Source organism: Lonchura striata, chromosome 1, assembly GCF_050655825.1.
Source record: "Lonchura striata isolate lonStrDom1 chromosome 1, ASM5065582v1, whole genome shotgun sequence".
Classification (NCBI taxonomy): Eukaryota; Metazoa; Chordata; class Aves; order Passeriformes; family Estrildidae; genus Lonchura; species Lonchura striata.
The window spans coordinates 61,257,362-61,279,201 of record NC_140703.1 but is presented as its reverse complement, the minus strand read 5'-3'; the positions used below and the strand labels follow the sequence as shown (position 1 = coordinate 61,279,201).

Genomic DNA, 21,840 nt, shown 5'->3' with positions numbered 1-21,840 from the left:
ATCAAAATGTACAATATAGACCAGAATGGTCACATTTTTAAGTATCTCCTTTTTTCTCTCTGAAAAGTGTTCAGCTTCCTTGTAACAGATCAATCTCAAGCAACTTGTCTATGGATTTTTAGCATCACAGATGAAATGTTTTATTGCTTTTTGATAATGAAAATTAAAGCTTCAACATCTCCAGACACTCTAGGGAAAAGGACAGTGCATCAAGTCAGAGATAAGGAGCTTAAAACTTGGAAGACCCACCCAAAGAGCTCTCAGCTTCATTACATTTTTTGTCACTATCAGAGGATGGGAGGGGAGGGGGAGGGGAAATGAGCAAGTGCTAAATGGAAGAAAAAAACCCTAAATGCATCCCAAGTGCACACTAATTGCTTATGTCTAATTTTTCTTTTCCTAGGCATATTAATTTGCTATTTCAGTTTTTGTCTTACTTCTAAACTGCCTGAATATAGAAAAATAAAATCCCAACCCTGAGTAGAAAATTGAACAAAATGGAATCCAAAGCACTTCCCCTCTCTTTCTGTGGTTTGGGTGTTGCTCAGGCTGGGAGCATCAAAAAGCCTTCATCACTTAGAAGCTAATCACCATCTGTATGAAACAGCAGATAGTTCACAACCAGGGAAAAGCTAAATCCATTCCAAGAGTCAGCTACTGGCGCAAAGCTGAGTCATGCTGGAGAAGCCAGCAGAGGAACTTGAGCCATTTCCAGCCATGTTCTACCTCCTGGAGACAAGAAGAGGCCCCGGCACCTTTGCAGATGTCACTGCAGAACCTGTCAGCCCTGCTCTACACTGCTAATGGGGCATGCAGAACATCTGGATATGCCATTACCCCATCTTTAAACAGTGCCATGCACTCAGCCTTCTGATAATCCTGAGGGCAAAATTTAAAATACAATGCCTCTGAGACTGGGATTCAGCTCACTAGAGGACAGTTCTTAACGTAGACTTCTGCAAATGCGTCTGAATTCCCAGCATCGTCAGTATATACTGTTAACATCAACATGCAACTGGAATGCACAGAAAATTTCAAAACATACCCAAATCCAGGCAATTACTGCAGATCTAAAGGATAAAAAACAGAAACATGCTTCCAAATACAAACCCGTTCCTTGCATGTCCCTGTGCTTATTAAAGGGAGAAGTCAAGCAAGAGTGTCTCCCTTCAAGGGAACATCAACACTGGGAACATAACACATTTACTTAAAATATATTTTTACAAAGAAAAAAAATTACAAATTGCTGTGCTCCAGAGTATTCTTACAGAGAAAACCAGAAAGAATTATCAATCCAGGCTACAAACAAGGCAATGTTTGTTTAGCAATAGCTGAAATCAAGGGAGTCCAGGTCAAGTTTGGAACTTCGAGGGTAGTTGCGGACCCCAGGATCTCAGGAGCCTGCCAACACAGAAGTAGCAAGATGATTTCACCAAACTAAAGAAGTAAGAAAGATTGAAAGAAAAGCAGCAGAAAGACCAGGGAAGAGAAAGGCCTGTGTAAGCTTCAGGTGAGCAGCCCTTTGAAAAAAAACCAAACCAGACTGAGATAGAAGAGCACCTGAAAGAAGTTTGAGGCTATCAGCAAAGAAACTATCTCCTGATGTCCACTGAGATGGAACTGCAGTAAATTGGATTTCGTAAACTTGCAGGACAGCAGCAGAGGAATACTTACACTAGAATCCATAAGCTTTCTGCACTTAAATAAAGCTCAAGAGTCTGAACTCTGGGAAAATCAAGAGTCAGTAATAACATTGAACTGATGTTAGCTTATTTAAATTTAAAAAAGGAAAAAATAAGGTTTAGGATAATTATCCCCAGCTTTAGGATTATCACTCTGTCTCTTAATATTTGAAATTAAAGAAGGAGTGCCCAAACCCAAAGATGAAAGGTTTTAAATTTCTTGGGAAAAGGCTTGTCTTCTTTCTTCTTGATGTGGCTTGGGGGAGGTTAAGCAATTCTCACATTTCCTGAAGTTTTTGTAGTCCCTGAAGAAAAATCTCAACAACAACTCTGAAATGGCAAGAAAGAAGCAGAATATGTCCAAGTCCAGAGAAATTAACACTGTCTCTGAAATATACTGCAAAACTCTGGCAACACTGCCAGAGTGTTGCCAACACTCTGTCTCCCAAGCCCAGAATGAATATTAAAAGTTAGTTCTCTAAAATCAATTAGAAGCAGCCAATCTCCATGATGAAAACAGAGCTGACTGATGTCAGAAGCAACAGGACTGAAATAAAGTGCTAAAAGCAATCTGCCTTTTGGGACTGGTTGCAATATTCAACTTGAAATCTTGACAAATCACAAGAATGGGGCTTCCAGTACAACTGGGCCACCTCTCATTGAAAACAGCAGCTGTACAAGAGGATTCAAATATGAAAATAATTACTTTATCCTTTCAGCTGGTTCCACACAAGTCATATGCCAATAAACTTTACATCACAAACCAAGACATAGGATAGGCTACATTCAGAAATATGGATAGGAAATAAGGTAATCAGAGGTCTGTAAGAAAACAACAGAAACTAGAAGAAGACAATATAAATTTTAACCACACTTGAAGCACAGTTGCTCCAATAGAATATTTGGTTTCACTAACCTATAGAAAAACCCTAATCTTCTAAAAATAAAATATCCAAGGATAATAAACTTAAACACATATTTTGTTTTTTCAAAATCTATCCAAATTTACAGAATATCAAGAAAACCATAGACAGCTGCATAAAGATTTTTTTATTGTTGTTATTTAAAACATATTAAGCTGAATTCCCTACTTTTCAATTGAAGTGAACTCATATGTCTGACCAAAACATGTGGAAATCAGAGAAAAAGAAATTTTTTCTGGAAACAAAGTTACATTCATGGACTAAACTTAATGAAATGCCATTCATGATTTGTTTGGGTCTTTTTTAATATAACATGAAAAAAAATACATTAAGAAAACCTAACTCATAAAGGGATTAATTAATTAAAGGGATTAATTTGAACAAAATCAAGTACTTCTGTTCAGAAAATTTAAAACATCAGGCTGATCCATAATCATGTTTAATTCAGTCATTGAACTGAAAAGGCCAATTATTTTATTCACCATCAAGGCAATGAGATGAAAAGCTAAGGGATGTAAAAAAGTAAGAAGGAATAAGAAGAATTTTTAATATGAAAAAAAGATTTACAGATAATAAGCATCTTATTATTCTCCAACAAAATTTCGTGGTATGATTCTTAAACTGGAAGAGAAGTGTAAAGCAGCAATGCAGGAATATTTGCAGACAGCACAAAATTTTGATTTCTTAGTTCTCCCTCTTGATCTCCAAGGCACTTCAAAGCAAGCCAAGCTATGTATTAAGTAGAGAGCACAGTGACTTGAAAAAATTCAGTGTTAGTAAAAACAAAGAAATACACATCACAGAAGCACAGATTAAATATTTATGAATTACAGACAGCTCCAAATTAACAGAAGAAGGATCTTAGTACCAAAAGAGAGGACACAAAAAATGCACACTATGCCACTGCAGAAAACAGTCAAAACTTGGGATCCATAAGGCATGTAAATGAGCATTAATTCATAAAATAATCCCAGATGTCTGTGACTTGGCCTTCCCTGAGTGTCAAGCATGTAACTTCACTTACAAGATGATGCTGCAGAATAACAATCAAGAGAACAGCAAGAATAGGTAAGAGTATAGAAGAATGTTGACAAATATTATTTACCTTGGAAAATAGTAAAATCAAATGGAGGTAATAAAAATATAAAATAAAAAACTGAGATAGTTGATATGTTTCTACTGCCTTTGCTCTAGGTGAGAAACTAGGTGAGAAAACTTAATTAAAGCCCAGCACTTTAGAAGTTCTCCAAGGAAGTATTTTTTTCACAGAAGAAATAATCAGGTTTCTATGGTCTATATGGTCTAAAGCATTGCTAAAACCAATAAATCAGCAAAAATGTACTATGTTAGACATTTCTGCAAGCATATCCAGAATCCTAGTAATCAGTGTTATTAGCTGGAACATAACGTCTCCTTTCCAGCCAGCCCCTAATTACTAAAAATCACAGTAGGCTTTCCAGGATAGCAGATCTGCCTACTGCAGCTTCCTCCCCCTCAAGATGACAACTTACAGAAGATGCCTATTCAACCAAAAGCACTTGATTCAGCACCTGATTCAGGAAGCTGAAAGCAAGTGCTTACATTTTAGGTGCCCTGGATGACAAAGCTCCTATTGTAGCTAAGGGAGAATCAGTTAATAAATCATTGGAGTCTAAACTGAACTGAGCAATTACAGAAATCTGCTTTGAAGACCTATTAATTTTCTTTTAGATACCTAAATTTAGGGGCCTATAAACCCATCATCAAGTTCCACCAAGAAGTTAGGACAAGCTGAATCCCCATCCTGAGCATTATATAGTATGTTATCTCTCATATTCCTGGAGGGGACCTTCCAGAATGACAGAGAAATTATTTCCTCTGCTACTCTTAGATGCAATGAGATAAAGCCAACTATACAAAGTAGTGCCTCAAAACCAGTATTTTACCATATTATTATTTTCCATTATATTTACCATCAAAAAACCCATAACTGAAGAAGAGTTTCAAACAAAAGTTTGGATGGATTAAAATACAGGTGCTGCCACATGAAGCCTGTGCATTGAACATGAGACTCTAGCACAGATTTACAGTAACCCAGAGCATTTTATACTACCATGTGGCTCAACTACTGAGGGGCAGCCTGCTTAACATCTATAGATTTTTTTTCCTCAGCAATGTGCATCAGTTCTTCAAAATCAAAAGCAAGGCAGAGGTAGAAACTTAAGCCCAAATTTCACCTAAGATAATTTCCTTTTAAAGCACAATCCATAATCATCTTTGTTGCCTAGAGGAACTTCATTATCTGAACATGCCTGTTCAAGAATCCTTTTCATATTTAAAAATCCCATTCTTTATACGTGTTAGGACAAAAGCACACCACCACTGCTCTACAAGCCCACACCTGCACACCAGAGAACACTCTTCAGCCCCATGTGGTCTCGAGTCTCATTTTAAGAACAATAAAGAGGGCTTTACTAAATGCACTCGAGGTATCAACAAGCCAACTTCCATCCCTGCAAACCAAAATGCACACGGAATTACAGCTCTCAGCAGAATTGCTCACTGCCCCATCTACTTCTGTGCAATAAGGGTGGGAGAGTGATTCAACCCAGGAGCCTACCCAAAGGGGTAACATGCTGAGCAACTACACTCCTCTGTCTGTGCTGAGACAACATAAACCACCCTCCGAGGCAGAAGCAAAGTTTTGGGGAAAAACATGTTCTGCCAAGTGCCCAGTATCACTATGAGGACTCAGCACTCACCCATGCCACTGAACTGGCCATGGGCTGAGCAAAATCCCCCCTGGGCTCCTGATGTGGCTGATGGAGAGGGAGATGCAAATCTCTCACTGGCTGCTGGAACCTCTTCTCTCTCTTCCCATAGACTTGGGACACTGGTACCTAACAAGTGGGAAGAATCCAGCCTTGAGTGTCTTATATAAAGGCTCTGAAGTCAAGGGACACCTTTCCTTCTAGGTAACTTATTAACCTCTAGGTAAGGATGCTCAGAACTACAAAACACTTATGAACTCTTAAAAGATTGTGCACTAGAAACTAATTGCTAGAAGTGAGTTGATCATTCACTGAAAGGTAATATCATCAGCAGTAAGGGAAAAAAAAGAAACAAATTAACTGATTTAAAGTTCATCATCTCTGTATTTCAATTAGCAGATATTACGTACTTCAAATTTCCCTTTAACCTCAACTTGTTTGCAGAAAGATAGCAAAAGTAATTCTGGTGAACAAGCAGTGGTATTTAGTTACAAAATATTCTGCAAGCTTGTGCATTACAAATAAACTCAACCCTAAATCTGTGTGTTATGACTAATTTTAGGAGTTGAGTTTTATCCAAAAAAAGAGCATGGAAAAACTTGACACACACACCTCTGCCTTCAAACAAACATACTAGAAAGGGCAAAAGAAGGCAAAACAGTAATTTCTACAAGCTGGGGGTGGGAAATTGAGGGGAGAGGGTGGGATTTAAGTGAAATGACAAATTTTTAAAAAATTAAAATAATTTTTTTAAAGGTGTGTTTTCCTGGAAAAATTGTAATTTGGTGTATATTCCATCTACGTCAGTTTGTGTTAAAAATATTATCTACTGAGACAAAGAAACAAGAGGACTACATTAACTAGAGAAGGCTAAAGTTAAGGATTTCATTTTTGCTTTTTTTTAACAAAGAGAATGCTAACAGATCACTTAGAACATAAATAAAAAGACCCATAATTTTAAGAAAGGCAGAATTACCTTTTTAAGATGGAAGAAAACAAAAAGGCAAAAAGAAAAGCTTCTTTTTATTTATAAGGAGTATTGCTGGAGAGCTAACCACCCACTCCACCCCCAGCCCCTGAGTTCAACCCAGTGCAGGCGAGGTCAGAGATGTCTCACTCCACAGAGCTGTGTTGCTGGGAGACTAGGTTAGGCAAACACAGAGAAAGAAGCCAAAAGATTAGGCAAGATGACAACTATTACCATATTTCACAGTCAAATCAGATGGCTCTTCAATCCAGGAGAGCTTTACATCCAAATAATTTTTCAAAATTAATTTGAGGATTCCTTAGAGAAAAAGCTGTTTGCCCTAAAGTACCCAGGACATGAAAATAAACAGTGCCTCTGAAGCTGTTAAAGCTGTAGCCAGAGATTTCTTTTTTCACTATTGTCTTCCCCAGAAGTCCTGATACTGGAAGCAAAACATGCTTTTGGTGAAGAATGAGATGCTGAATAAGCCTAAAGGATTACAAAGGATACCAAAACACCAAATATTGAGCAAGGGGGGGAAAAAAAGGCAAAAAGCCCAAGCATCCCACTTTTCTGAAGGAGAACTTCTAGGCAACAGAAAGACCCTTTCCAAAAGACAGACTAGCGCCTTACACAGTCACCACCTCACCTGAGACCTTCGGTCAAAGTAGTCCTTTTAATTGCACTCTTAGCCAAAAAAGCAGCTTAGACTGACAGAACACACTGGGCTGTCAAGGCCAACACGAGCACATCTTTGAAGTGCCCAGACTGCTTCAGCAGCTGCCTGGGAGGTACCACGGCAAGGAGAAACTATGGACCTCTCATGAGGCTTGCATTTGACTGCTTTGGAGAAGAAAAACCAAGACTGGTTGTGTGGACTAATATGGGTTATCTGGGGAATTAAAAATGTCAGAAAAATTAAAAATTAACCTTTTTAATAGAGACATGCATTTAAGGAGAATGAAGCCATTACGCTAAGTGGGACAGCTCAAGATATCCCTCAAAAGGACAACTTCACCAATGGTATTCCTCATAACTAGCTCATGTTAAAGGTATTTTTTTCCAGAGGTTAAGAATCAGCAGAGGAACTGTGCCAGACATTATGACTTAGTTCTAACAGACAGTTGAACAATAAATGAAGGATCATTTGTGTAAAAAAACACCTGTGAACTTACAGAAATAGGAGCTTATCAATACCCTATGTTCTTACAACAGTATCAGAATCCAGGTGCGACTGTAGGGACAGCTTTTCCACGTGACTTAGAAATATATATAGGTATGATTTGCAGTAAAAAAAATAAAATACATTTTAATATGGGAAGAAACCAAAACTGTTATTTTAAGAAAATTAAAACAAAAACATAATTACATTTTATTTAATTCAGCTTGTCACCTCAAAGAGAAACTATGGCACAAACCCATAATAAGCACTAAGTGCCAAATCTTGACTTTTAAGGCCTTCTATCATCATCTTTTGAAACAACTGTCATCTCACATTTCTGCTCACTGAAATAAAATGTTCTATAGCTGACATGGTATTTTTCTCATATATTAAATCATGTCCAAAAAAAGACATTTTATTTCCAAACAGAGGAAAATAAGCAATTAAGAGGATCCTTGATTTTCGTAGAAACAATCTATTCACAGCCTTTGAAAACAGTGTTAAAATTGTTCCATACCGTGAAGCTGTTGTTGACATTTTTTGTGCTTGATTCAGCTACGCTGGCATCTGACAGGTCAACTTCATCAAATATTAGAGACTGTGAAGGGAAAAGAACATAGAAGCATTAAATTAAGTCTGAGTCCACTTTCAGCTACACTTGAAAAATATGCTTTAATTTCACTGCATCTATTCTGATTAGAAAATAAAAATAGAAATAAAAATAGTGAAAAAAATGGAACACACTGATGATGTGATAAAATTTCATAACTGGCCCCTAAACACAGTCCTACTTGCTATTCTAAGTGGCACATGAGAGCATAAAAAAAAGGTTCAATAATTATATTGCTTTAAAATCTCTTTTAAAAGAAGAGTGTTTTCTTACATTGATGAAGCTTTAGAGTGTCTACTGTGCAGCATAAATATGGTGTCAGAGGAAAAAGATTCACACACAGTAAAATGTAAATTAATTATTCAGTTTTAGGATAAAACCCTTAAATCATGTAGGAAGATATGATATAGTATCCATATGAGAATATGCATTTCAAAGGGCTGCACTGACCCTCTCCACTCTTTTGTCTGATGTTCAAACAAGAAGAATTTACGTCTACTCCAAACACTCCGGTCTCTGGCAAAGGATCAATTAGGTTCTGTTATGCTCCTGATGGGTTCTGTAGCACAGAACAGCCTAACAAAAATGCCTATTTTTTTAGCCCTACCATGTTTTTCCTCTTCCACGCCCCTGGGAGGAGAATCAATACTGGGGGAGTTTCAGCATGTCTGGATTCAGCATGCCTTTGAGTATTGGCACAATTGCCTTCTCGTAACACCTTCTTTTCTCGTCTTTATCATAGAATCACAGAATGGTTTTAGTTGGAAGGCACCTTAAACATCATCTACCTCCAAACCCTCTGCCATGGTCCAGGTTGCACAAAGCCTCAGCCAACCTGGGGTTTTGAACATTTCCAGGAACCGGGCATTCACAGCTTCTCTAAGCAGCCTGTGCCAGTGTCTCCACTAATATCCAAATATGGATATTATGGATCCTCTTTAAGTTTAGAGTCATTCTCCTTCATCCTATGACCACATGCCCTTGTAAAAAGCCCCTCTCCAGCTCCCTTGTACCCCTTCTAAGTAATAGAAGGCTGCTGAAAGGTCCCAGGTCTCTGAGACTGCCTTCATATGAGAGATGCTCCAGCCCTCTGCTCATCTTTGAGTCTCTCCTCTGGACATGCTACAGCAGTTCTGTGGTTCCCAAGATAGCAAGGGCACAGACCTGTTGGAGTGAGACCAACTGAGACACAAAATATCCCATATTCCTCATCTTACAGGGTAGGCTCACATTTTTAAAACATCTCAGCATTATACTGTGATTTGAGGTTGCCCTTCTGAGTCTGCCATGCTTATCTTTTATAAACTGCTCATGGTCTCACCAAGTGCTGAGAGGTTTGACAACAGAGGTCCTGAAGTGCTGGGCTCCCTGGAGCAGTGGTGCTGTCCTTGATTCATTATACCCACACAACAGTGCACTGTGCAGCTGCAGTCCTACAGTCCCACAAGGAGAGAGCTCTGTGCCTTTACTAAGAGTTTTGTTGAGAACAAAGCTATAGAAAATGATGGAGACCTGAAGCACCTCACCTACAGCTCCCATGAGATGCTGCAACTCCACAGGGTAAAGGAGAGTAGCATCCACAGCTACAAAACAGCACAATCTGAGATAGCCAAAATGCTCTTGGCCCCGGCCTTGGGAGGGAGGAAGGAAATGCCTTTCAAAGACAAGTATTCCTCTCTGCCCACTCCCAATTCTCCCACCAAAAAAATTCAATAGATGGGAAGCAGCTTTTTCCCTTCTATATATTTTCTGCCATTTTGGCAGAAAATCAGCCCATCTTGATTTCACATAACTATTTCTATGGGCATCAGAGCAGAAGAGTTTTAATAGAATGCAACCTAAGTGATAACTTCTAAGCATTATCCAGTTTTTACTTTTTTTGACTGTCTGAGAGCCACAAAAAACCCACAACTCCTTAAAATTACTTTATTATTTGTCTGAATAGACAAAAAGGTTAAAAAAATTGAGATAAGCTTCATATGAAATATATCAAAAGAAATTACCAATCTTCCTAAAGTTAATTTAACCTACTATATCCTATATACAGCAGTTTTTACATAAAACAACTGTGAACAAATAATTAAATTATTATTATTGAACTTATTAAATGTATTTAACTTATAAATGTAAACAAAACTGAAGTCACAAGTAAATGGCATTAGACACTAATAGCACAGAATTACCTTTGAATCCTTAGCATAGTAAAGTGTACGACCTCGAAGTTTGAAATAACGCTTTTTCCACCTCTGAAAAGAGCTGGTTTGCTTCAGTAGTAATCCTTCTTTTATACTTGTCTGAAAAATATTAAAATATAGATACATGTAGAAACATCTGCACATATAAAGTTACTCTTTTTTTTTTTTAATTATGTTACACCTCAGTATAACTGTGAATTTAAACTTTATTATTCACATTAAAGAGAGACTAATTCTTCTATCTTGCACCAGATTTTGCATTGCTATTTTTTAAAGAATGACAATGTTGGCAAAATGCTAATTTTACATGTAAACTGAAAAGGCAGTGAAGAGGCATATTATTATTCTGAAGATACACACAAAATAATTCAATTGTTTGGATAGCTGCAAAGCCACAAATATTAAAGTGAGAAACAACTGACGGTGGCACAACTTGGAAAAAAAATACTAAAACCATCAGCAGAAGGTAATTTCCAGTTCCAAAATTGATTATCTTGAGGAAAAAAACAATTTCCACATAGATACTAATTCAACAGGGTACTTATATGTCTTTGATTCAAGCACAAAAATTACTTTAATATAGAGGGAATAATCCAGTTTGATGCAAGTAATGCAAGACTTTGATTGTGTAGCTGAACTGAAGCCTTCAGCATGAAATCAGCTAACCATTAGGGATAATTATTATCTTGAAACTGTGAGAACAGTAACAGATAGGGATATTTTTACTATGCAAATCTTTTTAGGCAAAAATGACTCACTGATCCAAACCTTTCCACTGCATATTGAATCCTGTCTATATAAATCCCATTTTTTTAAATCAGTAAGAGACAGTATATTTTAAAGGTGTTTGCTGTTTGCACCAGTGTGTGTGGGATTCATCCAATTACAGAAATTCTCCACTTAATCAGACAAAACAACATGAACACAGAATACTCATTGCACAGGTCTCAAATTTTCTTCAGTGTTGAAGCACACAAGAGGTATGAGAAAAAGCAAGTATGTTTGGATATTATATTGCAAAATTACTACAGAATATTTCTCATTTGTAATGTGATAAGAATCTTATAATACAATTTCTAGATAATGTGGGACAAACATAATTTGAAGTTATTCTAGAGCTTCTGTAACTTAAGCAAGACCTGACCTAAAGTTTATAAACATCTTCTATTATCAGATGTGAAATTCTCTTGAGCTTTAATGCAAGTAATAGAAACACAGAAAAAGCAGAAAGCCTTTTACTGTTCCTACCATTTCCTTGAAATGAGAAGCATTGCTGTTATGTACAGAGATCCCACCCTTCATTTAGATAGTCCTAATGTCACAAACCAAAAATGTGGTCCTGCGATCACAAAGCAATTGAATTAATGCTCTCAAAAAAGCAGCCCTCTCCAATCAAACATTGCAGATGAAAGTTTACATTTGTCACAGTTTGCTCCACATGCCAACAGCCTGGACCAGTGGATTCAGTCTCAGCCCTCCTGCCCTAGCTAAGGGATAGCAATTCCCAGTGGAAAGGGTCTGCTCACCACACACCATTTTAAGACACTTTTTGACATTCTGATCAGACCCCAAGATAAGCTAGTTTTCCATTATATAAATAGATTTAATCAGTTAGCAAATACAAGCACGTCTTCAAAGCTGTCTGTTGTAGCCATGCAGCACCTGTGCTTCATATCGCACTCTGAGATTTTGGAAGCTCATCACAAGGATGGGAGCAGATGACTTGTGTATTTCTCAGGGGTCAGAAGATGTTAAGACTAGAGAAATTAAGTTCCAAGGAAATGGTACTCCACATTAATGACAGACAATGACTTACTGGGAAAATTTCCAAAATGGAAGGAAATTCCTAAAGCACACTAGGTATACTAGACACAGAACATATATTATGTTTAATATAAACCCTGATGTATTACTCACTAAAGAATTAGTTAACTCTTTCTTGTCATTATTATCCCTACTAAAACATTGTCTCCTATTTCTACTTACTCCTTAAACACCAATATCCCTAACAAGAAACCTTCAAAAATAAATCTATTTTGCAAGTCAGCCATTTGAAATTAGCCTCCTAAACCTGGCAGTAAATAACCTTTAAAATCTGTTAAACATTTACCCAAGAAGTAGAAGCGCTTAATGAAGTACATACATGAAATTTACATTTTACTACAAATATTGGGCTGAGGTCTGACCATCTTAAATAGAAAAATCCATGGCTGCAGGCATCAAAACTGAGCACAAAGCTTTAGCCTAATACCCTTAATTACCTTTATTTAGACTCTAAAATGTTTAAAATTCCATCTGCCAATGAATCATTAAGTAATCTGCTAATAATGCTTTCCTGAGTCTATACCAAGTAAGAGCATTTCCAGTAATTTGAGATTGCAAGGGACCTCCCAGGCTGCTGAATTTGGGTCCTCATTATTGCCTACACACAGGTCATGTTAAGTTTTTCAAAAGCAATGGTCAGGCTATAACTACACCTTAAGAAAGCAGTTCTTTTTCTTCTCCCCATGGTAATTAAGACAGTGCTCCAAGATCTCACTGTTCTGAGAAGCCTTTTTATAATTAATCCCAGCTGGACATTAAATCTGAAGCATAAGCAATAATCATGCCAATTACATTAACTTCTTTCCTACTGTAATTTAAGAGAAACAAGAAGTACAGATCCCACAATCCCACACTGCTTCTCACTTTTACAGAACTACCTCTCAGCTTGCCAAAACCTCTGAACTTCCCTATCCTGCATCTCGTGTCATCTAGTAGTACAATGTCCCTCCAGAAGTATAGGAGTATAATTAGAACAGAATAGAATCCCTAACAAGCTTTACTATTTTAGCCATTAATAAAGAAAATGATTGAAAATATTACAGTCATAACATCATATCGTTCCACTGTGGTATATTTTCCAGAAGAAATCCGATTCTAAAAATCACAGCCTTTTTTCATAAAATTAAGGAATACATATGTGTTCAATTATCCAAGAATGTCAAATGAAACATTTCATCTCCAAAATCTCAATGATCAAAAAAAAAAAAAAAAAAAATTAAAAAAAGTATATAATACCTGAAAAGTCAAACTAATAGGTTTTATTTCAAAGGAAACCAACCACATTGCCTTACTTCTAATTCACTCACTTTGTAAAGTCCCAGATTTCTGCAAAGGTAACTGTTTTACTTCCACTGCTGGCAGAAAAACAGAAAGGAGAAAATATTCTGAATTTAGAAAAGAATAACTAATTGTGGACCCATTATTGACAACTAAAACACTAAATGATTAAAGCCTACCCTCTACTTCTTTTCATGTAAATAAGTGGACATGCTGCACAAAATGTGTCAGGAGAGTAAATAAGAGAACATGAGGAAATTTCTGAAAGTGAGGGAGATGAAAATGAGAACAGGAAAGGCCATAAGATAAAAACAGGAAATTACAAGTGTGAGGAAGAATTTTAAGATAATCTTGCAACAGATGTTCATGCTGAGACTAAAATGTTCATAAAACTTTGAAAGATGAAACACAGCTAGCAGGTTGGCAGGATCATTTTCCAACAGAAATGTGAAAACGGTACCCAAGGATAAGAAGGCCATAGGAAAGAAGCTCATCAAATTCTCAGCATCTGTCTTTACCAATGAAGATGATGAGGTGGTATCTCACACAGCATGTTCTCACAACATCAGAACAGCTGCATCAACATGGAGGGCATGTAGGAAAACACTAGACCTGCCAAATCACTGCATCATGTGGGCCAGGTGGCATTGACCTGGGAGCCTTGAAGGTCCCAAAAGGACCACTGACACTGACATTCACTCCTGGTAGGACAGTAGAGTCCATACAAAAGAATGAGCCATACAACCAGAAAAATTCAACAGAGCTTTTGTGAAGGAAAATACTGCCTTTAGTATGTGTTCAGGAGGTGTCAAGGAAAGCAAGAAGATAAATTAGAACCCTGTAGACCTGGATTTTCAGAAATTCTCTGACAAGGCTTCCCACCAAATAATGCTGAAGATGTGCTATTAGAACTAAATTGGGAAAAAGGGCATGTTGTGAACTGAAAGTTGTTTCATGGAAAAAGGTAAAACTCATTAACATGCTCATATCAACTTTGAGTAGATATATCTGTGAGTCACAGTTCACAGTTCTCTAAGCACAACCACAGCCAGAAATGCCATGCAATTTTGCCTATCACTTAGAAAAGCAACAAACCCAAGACAGAATTTATTTTTGCTGCTCTATAACACTGTTGTGTCAGACAGTTTTGCTCTCTCTAACTCATGAAATGGGGTTAAGAGAAGGTACGGAGAAGGACAACACAAATGATTCACAGAACAGTAGTTGCCTCACAACAAGAGAGATTGAAGGGTAGAAGACCAAGGAGGGAATATGAACAATGTTTAAAAAAGCTTTAAGGAAAAGTAAGGTGACTGCAGAACTATAGCTCACCAAAGCCCACAACATTATAACGAAGAATGTGACAAAACTATATTGAGATGAGCTTAACAAAGATAAAAAGTAGCACATCTTTGCATAGCAGGTAGTGATTTTGTGACGCTTGATGTCACAAGAGATTGTACAGGCAGACAGCATCAGGAGCACAAAAAAGAAAAGAATAGAAAAATTCAAGAACAGTGTAACTGTACATGGTCCCTTTAATTTGCCATGAGGCAGTACCATGGCAATGCACGGCCACCAGACTCACATGCTGCTCCTGAACAGCCTTTTCTTTTCCACTGCTGAAAGTGGATCATTGTGCAACCACGCAAAAAATGTCACCGGTTGAGCTTCTACTGCAATGTAGACATCATCTCTTTTGCTTCCAAGTCTTATGTTTGTATTTGCAAGCGGGCCTAGGCCTTCACTTACCATAACAGCGAGTATTTGGATTCTGGACAGACGGGGTAATTAAAGTAAAGAAAGAGAGATGATATGATGATACTCTTTGATATTAACTCTCTCCTGTAATACTTCCTATTCCTGTGACTTTGCCAAGTTGAGTACCAGAATAAAACCAACCCCCTTCTTTTCAGTATTGGAACATTTTTACCATCTGCATAGGTATGGCTTTAGGCAGACAGTGCCTTCATTACTTTACAAGGTAAAATCTCACAGTTCATAGTCACTCAGAGCCCCTTAAAATATTCCATGAGTTCAGTGGATTGAAAATTATTTTTATTATTAAAAATGTGGCAATCAAAAACTTGATTTATATTAAAATTATGACTTGGGAACTCCAAGCCTGTGATTTTCTTGACAATCTCTGTACAGCAGATGCTATTACTGTCACTTAGGCTGACAGATTTTTCATTAGTTATGTCAAAATAAAAATAGATTTTATCTACCAAGAATAAAACCTTCAGCAGCAGCTTACTGCAAGATTACATTTTTATTGAAGATTCCTGCTCACAATGAAGGGAGCCTAACATTCAATAATTAAAACCAAACAATAAATTTACACAACTAAAAAGCACCAAAATAAATTTGAAAATCGGTATGATGACAAATTAATGTTTTTTTTTAATATCAATAAAATCTTAATAAAACAAGTACCACCAAGAACTGGTAGCTCAGTGGAGCTGTATCATGGGGTGCCTAAAGCACAACACTTGCCTCAACTGAGATGCCCCAGGCTGTTGCTGCTAACACATCCTCCAAGTTACATCAGTGACAGAAATCACAAACTGCAGCAAGTTGCACATGCTCAGTCTGTCACTGTTGATGACAGTTATCCCTGTCCTATTAAAGCAAAAAAACCAGACCAGCTAGCTGTGAGAAAACAGCTTTCCAAAATCTCAGAATGAAAGCCAGCCACATGCCCCACCAAAACACTAACTTCTGATTAAGCACCACCATTTCAGTGTAATAATAAACACTATGTTTCTTCAAAGTTATTCTTATACTCCATATTTTGGGGTCATTTATGTGGATGGACTCCAGCCTAAGTAAAACTCTAATACAAATAAATGCAATTATACAGCTGTGCAGTGCCCTTCTTCCTCAACCTTGTTTTCCCTTCATTTTCCCTTCCAGCCTATGCTAAGGAAACAGATTTTCGCACTACTATTGTTAAAATAAATAATAATTTTAAAAAAGCTTTCAGCTTCCTCTAGTTGGAACATATAGTAATGCAGTAAGACATGAAATAAATATGAAATTACCATAATAAATTGCTATAATAAAAATATCTTAGTAGCAATGTGACATGCAATTAGCAGACTGATCTAAAAAATAGAGATTGTAGCACGTAACAAATATGAGTAAGATGTTGACGTATTAGGATAAAACATTACACTTCAAATTAAAAAAAAAATAAAAAAGAAACAAATATCCTATTTTAGATATAAAGTTGATACTAGATTGAGAATGGAGAAGAAACTTTATCTGCAGTTCAAGTATTTAAACTCCTAATTTCCACTCATGTACAGCATGTTGCTCTCACTCTCTGTTCTCATTAATCAGGGCATGAAACAGCTGCAATTCACTGAAAAAGGATAAAACACTTCATAGGACGGCAACATAGTGCCAAAGATTTACGAATTTTGGTCCTGTAACACAACTCAGCTAACTTTGAGCAGTATTTCACCGCTACTATTTGGAATTTCAGTAGTTCTTCCTTTTAACTTGCACATGCTCTGAGTAGAGAAATTTAAACCGAGTAAGTCTAACTGGTTTTGAGACACAAGAACATAGATGGTACATATTTCACAAATAAAAAATATAAAAAATAAAATTCAAAGAGTCAAAGCATTAAGCTGGAGAGATTTTTTTCCTTTACCAGAGTAATCTAGATTCTCTCTCAACTGCATTGGTGGCATTTAATTTTAATCAAAAATCTTCATAAATTACTTTTTTAAGGATCAGGACTTCAGAATGAAGTCTTCATCTGTCTTTGTCAGCTATTCTTGAAGTATTCCCAGAAGACATGTTCCTAAGATGTTCATAAAGCCCTCAGTTACAGAAATTCTTTACCACTAAGACTAATTTCCTTGTGTAAACTTTTCTTTTTGCTCTTTAAACTTATAAAGTGCTTTGGTAGGACAATGATGCAGATGTAAAGCATCAATAAATTAATTCAAAGGCTCTTACTATCTCACAGCACTTTTTAATGACAAAGTACTCGACAGGACAATGGTTCTCTACTTGGTACATTCCAACTTTCTTTTGTTAAAATCATACTAACTTTTCAGCAGGAGAAAGTAATATGAACACACAGCTATTAAATGAGTAATAAGGTTGTTCTGCTTTTTGACCAAAGTAATTCACAGTCAACCAATTAATGCCCAAACCAAATTTACATCTAGAAGTATTTTTAAAGAGAACAACAATAGAAAATTGTTTTCCACATAGGATGCATGTTAGGGAAGTCTTCTATCCTGTTATGTACTAAGATTAAGCTTAGGACAGCCCTAGAGGTATACATACTCTGAAACTTCTCAATGAAGTTTCTCACACAATCTTCAACAGCATTTATGAGTGAGAAGCTCTACTCTCCTCTGTAATGCGGATCAAGTATCCTATTTATTTTACTGGCCTTTCACATAAATGCAGAAAGCATGGAAAATATTTTTTAAAAATAGATACGGTTAATCAGATTTCCTCTAAGATTTCCTGATCATGTTTCTTCGGTATCTACTCTATTCTGCTTAGAATACTTTTATTCTCATAATTACTTACTTCTGTTTAATACAGGTACAATAAAGTCCTGAGATTCATCCCATTTCTAAGCATTAAATACTTAAGGAACATCTGTAGTTGCTATCTTTTCCCCGCAACAAGAGCTGAAGGACTTTGAGAGATACACCCTAGAAAATCCTGCTTTTTCCTACACTGTGACAGTCATGGAGAGGGTGCAGCCAGTGTTAAGTGTTTCAGGTCAAGCAGACAACAATAGCTAAGTCTGAGCTGTGACAATACCTTAGATGCTGCAATGATTGATGCACAACATGCATGCCTTGGGACCAGCAATTTGGAGCAGAAAGGTATGGCAGGTCTCCCGAGCACTAAACCCACCAAAATGTCTGAGCCAAAGCATCCCATTATCTTTGCACTGGAGGCTGAGATACATTAGAACTTTCTCTACATGCAGAGAAAGCTATAGAAAACCAGCTAAAAAAAAATCAAAAATATATTAATCAGATTGGAGCTATATGATAAAAATTTTAAAACTACAGAATGATCCTCCCTCTCCTGTAAATTAGCCAGGTTCCAAAAATGAGGCTAGGTAATTATGGTCTTACACTATCATAATTCCCTGAAAAATAATTCAAACTACCTTTTATAACATTTTTTCTTGTTAGAAAACCCCCTGAAGTGGAACATTTTAAGAAAAAAAAGACTAGTTGAAAATGCCTTTTGACAGAGGTACTGTTTATTAATTGGTTTCAGATAGCAGACAGAGGTCACAGAGACCTGGATGAAAGTCAACGCACCCATATCAAGAATCAATTTCTGAGTCACCTGAGTAATCACCTGAACTTATCACTCAATTCTTCCAACCAGATTCCTGATATGGCCTTATACTGGCAAAAAGTCTGGGAATAAATGTGATTAATCCTCCTTTTTTTTTTTCTTTCCCCCTATTTTTTTTTCATCCCACCAGAGATGCTTCTCAAACAATTAAGCCATCTGTACACTTTGTAACTTGCTAGTTAGGCTGGTTATTGTTGAAATTTTTACAGTCCCAATATAAACCATTTTATAAATTGTTATTACTTATAATCCACTATTAAAGACTCTAATGGGGTGATAGGTTAATGAAAAACATAGCTAAAACGTAATATTCTGATACATAAAGCACAGTGACTGAAGGCAGGGAACTGCTTTCTTTGTATGTTAGTAGGTTTTTTTAAAGAATATAGTAAGTAGTTTTACTTTCTACTGCCTTAAACACCAAGATGCTCCTGCTGTTACTTAAAGCATCCTCTTGATGCCATTTATATGGACCAAAAATGGGCTGAATCTGGTCCAGGGCACGAAACAAGGAATTACCACCCCAAAGAGCAGCTTTAAGCAATCCAGATATGAAAAACATTTACTAAAACACCCTGAGGAAGGAATATGTCAGATTTAAACCAAGGCCCAACGAAAGTTATATTACCATTTTTATGACAAAAGTAGACATACTTTTGAAAGAGAAAGGTAGTGTGATATGAGTGAAATGAGAAAGAGGATTCTTTAGACAGAACTGGCACAAAATAAGGGCAAGGGATAAAAAGATGATTAAGTCGAGCATCATTGAGAATGATGGGAAAAGTCAAACTCAAATCAGCAAGGGTCTCTTGCAGTGTGAGACTACATCCTCCAATTTACAGCAGCCATTTAGATATGCTATGAACAATCAGCAGCTATTCATATGCACAACAGTGTTCATTACGATTAATCAATGATCGAGAAAACTATAATTTGGAGTCTCTGCATGAATTTGTTCTTGGATACATGGCATCACTGAAACCATACAATTCAGTTGAGCTGTTTAACTCACCTACCTAGAAACATTTTCAATAAGCAAATAGGATCAATATTGAACCACAGAGAGAATGTGCACTATCAAGAGTACAGACATCTTTCTGGATAAGCAAGTCGCACCACTATTAAACAGAAGACTGCTTATCAGTAGTGAGGAGATGTACTTTATATCAAAGTAGAACATTCCAGTTCTAAGGATAGCTGCAATCTGGTTCTAAGCACTTATCTGAAGAAGTTCCACAAAAAAATAAAAATACAACCAATTTTAAAACTCCACTAACATTCCTCTAGTATGAAAAATAAGAACACATTAACTGAGACCAATTAGAGTATAAATAGATACATGAACAGTAAAACCTGGGGGCAAAATGAAAAAGCGAATAGCAGTGTTTCTTTCAGAACAATTGTTGGATGACATTAATACAGATTATATTTTCCACACCTCTTAAGAATGATTCATGTATTCTTATCTAAAAATCATGATTTGAATAAGAAATTATGACCACTAACCACCTTTTTGTATTTAATGAAGATCAAGACAGGTTTTTGAAACTGACAGAAAAATCCCTCTCCACAAACTGCACTGGCATAGTACACAATGCTAATTTTTTCATGAAAAATACAGCAGGTTCACTCCAGGTCTCAATGGTTGGCAAATACTATAGTTAATCCAGAAAGTACCTACTATAATTGCACTAAGAAATTACTAGGAAGTAATGAACATTTTTGAAGTCTCTTTCTTGTGTACTTCTGTTTTTTACTCCACTCTTTTACTTAGCAGAATGTCACAGACACTTTCAATGCATACACTGTTTCTGCACATAAAAACTACTTTGAGAATATATATTGTGCCTAGTATTGTAAGAATAGCATAATACAGAATAGCTGATACTAATTAAAATCTCATGCCAATGTTATTTGTATACATTCCGGTTTATGTTTTACTACTTATTAAAATTACTTTAGAATCTATGCTAACTTGTGTTGTTTCTCTAATGAAGCCATAGAAACTGTTGGAAAAGGAAAAAGGTAGTTCTTCTAACAACTTCCTAAGCAATATTGTTTCACACTATTATGTGAGAAAGAGAACACAATGCTGAGTTTGCAGTTTCCCAATACTCTCTATCTGATGTCTTAAACAAATATTAAGATACAAAAACCCCACAGTGTTCCTCTAAAAATTATCCCTACATTTTGTGTTAAAGTAATTGAAAGAAGTTTAATTTCTTTTCACAAGATTTGTTCTATAGCAAATGACCACGTGGGGGTAGTAGTGTAATGCAATACTCAAGTGCAGCCCAGCAGCAGACAGCAGTGCAGCACTCAGGCTGGGTGAAATAAGTGCATTTCTGCAGCAGGTTTTTGAGTCTTTATAGCATAAATACTGTAACTATAAAACATACATACACATGGACAACTGCAGTATCAAAATCTGAAAATTTTGAGACTCAAGGAAGTGTGGTAAGTTATCGTTTCATTCCACACAGGTTTTGTTACAGAAATCCAGAAAAGCCTTAAATTAACATTTAGTGAGAGCATACATAGAAGAGCTTTGGCAGTCATTTACTGAAAGTTGACATTTTCAATTGCTAAATTACAGAAGTGTAAAGATTTGCTCAGGCAAATTGCAAAGTTATATATGATTAATAGCTTCTGCTCTTACATATACTTTTGAATTTTCTCTACATTTAAGAGGAGGCTCAGGCTTTACTGTTATTAGAGGATAAGATAATGTCTTTTTTTTTTTTTTAGTACGAATTATGGTCAGTCTTTTTTTCCCTTAGTTACATCAGCCACTATCATAAATAACTCAAAAAAGTTGGTCTTGTGAAAGCCTCTTGCCTTTTTAAGTATATAAATATTTATTAGATTTGTACGGTACACAACATAATAGAGGAGAAAAAAAGGTGAAAATGGTTCCTTGCTTTATAAATAGCTCTAAGTACATAGAAGATACAGCTCAGCTAAGCATCATAACAAACTGTGCCATATCTTTTGTTATTCAGCTACATTGATTCACACACTTTCTATTGTTTTACTCTTATATAGTCTATTTTTATATATAGTAGAATACATTGCAAATATGAATTCTTTTTAT

At 36.3% G+C, this 21,840-nt stretch overlaps 1 protein-coding gene across 4 annotated transcripts in view; it reads right to left on the bottom strand.

Annotated features, from left to right (window-relative positions):
* The window catches only part of DGKH (diacylglycerol kinase eta), a 144,563-nt gene that overhangs the window by 57,809 nt on the left and 64,914 nt on the right, over positions 1-21,840 (bottom strand). For 3 of the 4 annotated variants that reach the window (XM_021530816.4, XM_021530817.4, XM_085577055.1), the window contains 2 exons: positions 10,278-10,388; positions 8,002-8,082 (listed from right to left, as the gene is read on the bottom strand). In XM_021530816.4, the coding sequence (XP_021386491.2) occupies positions 8,002-8,082; positions 10,278-10,388 (192 nt within the window). Of the gene's footprint in view, positions 1-8,001; positions 8,083-10,277; positions 10,389-21,840 lie in introns of those variants that run through there. The other variant, XM_021530820.4, reaches the window with a different exon arrangement.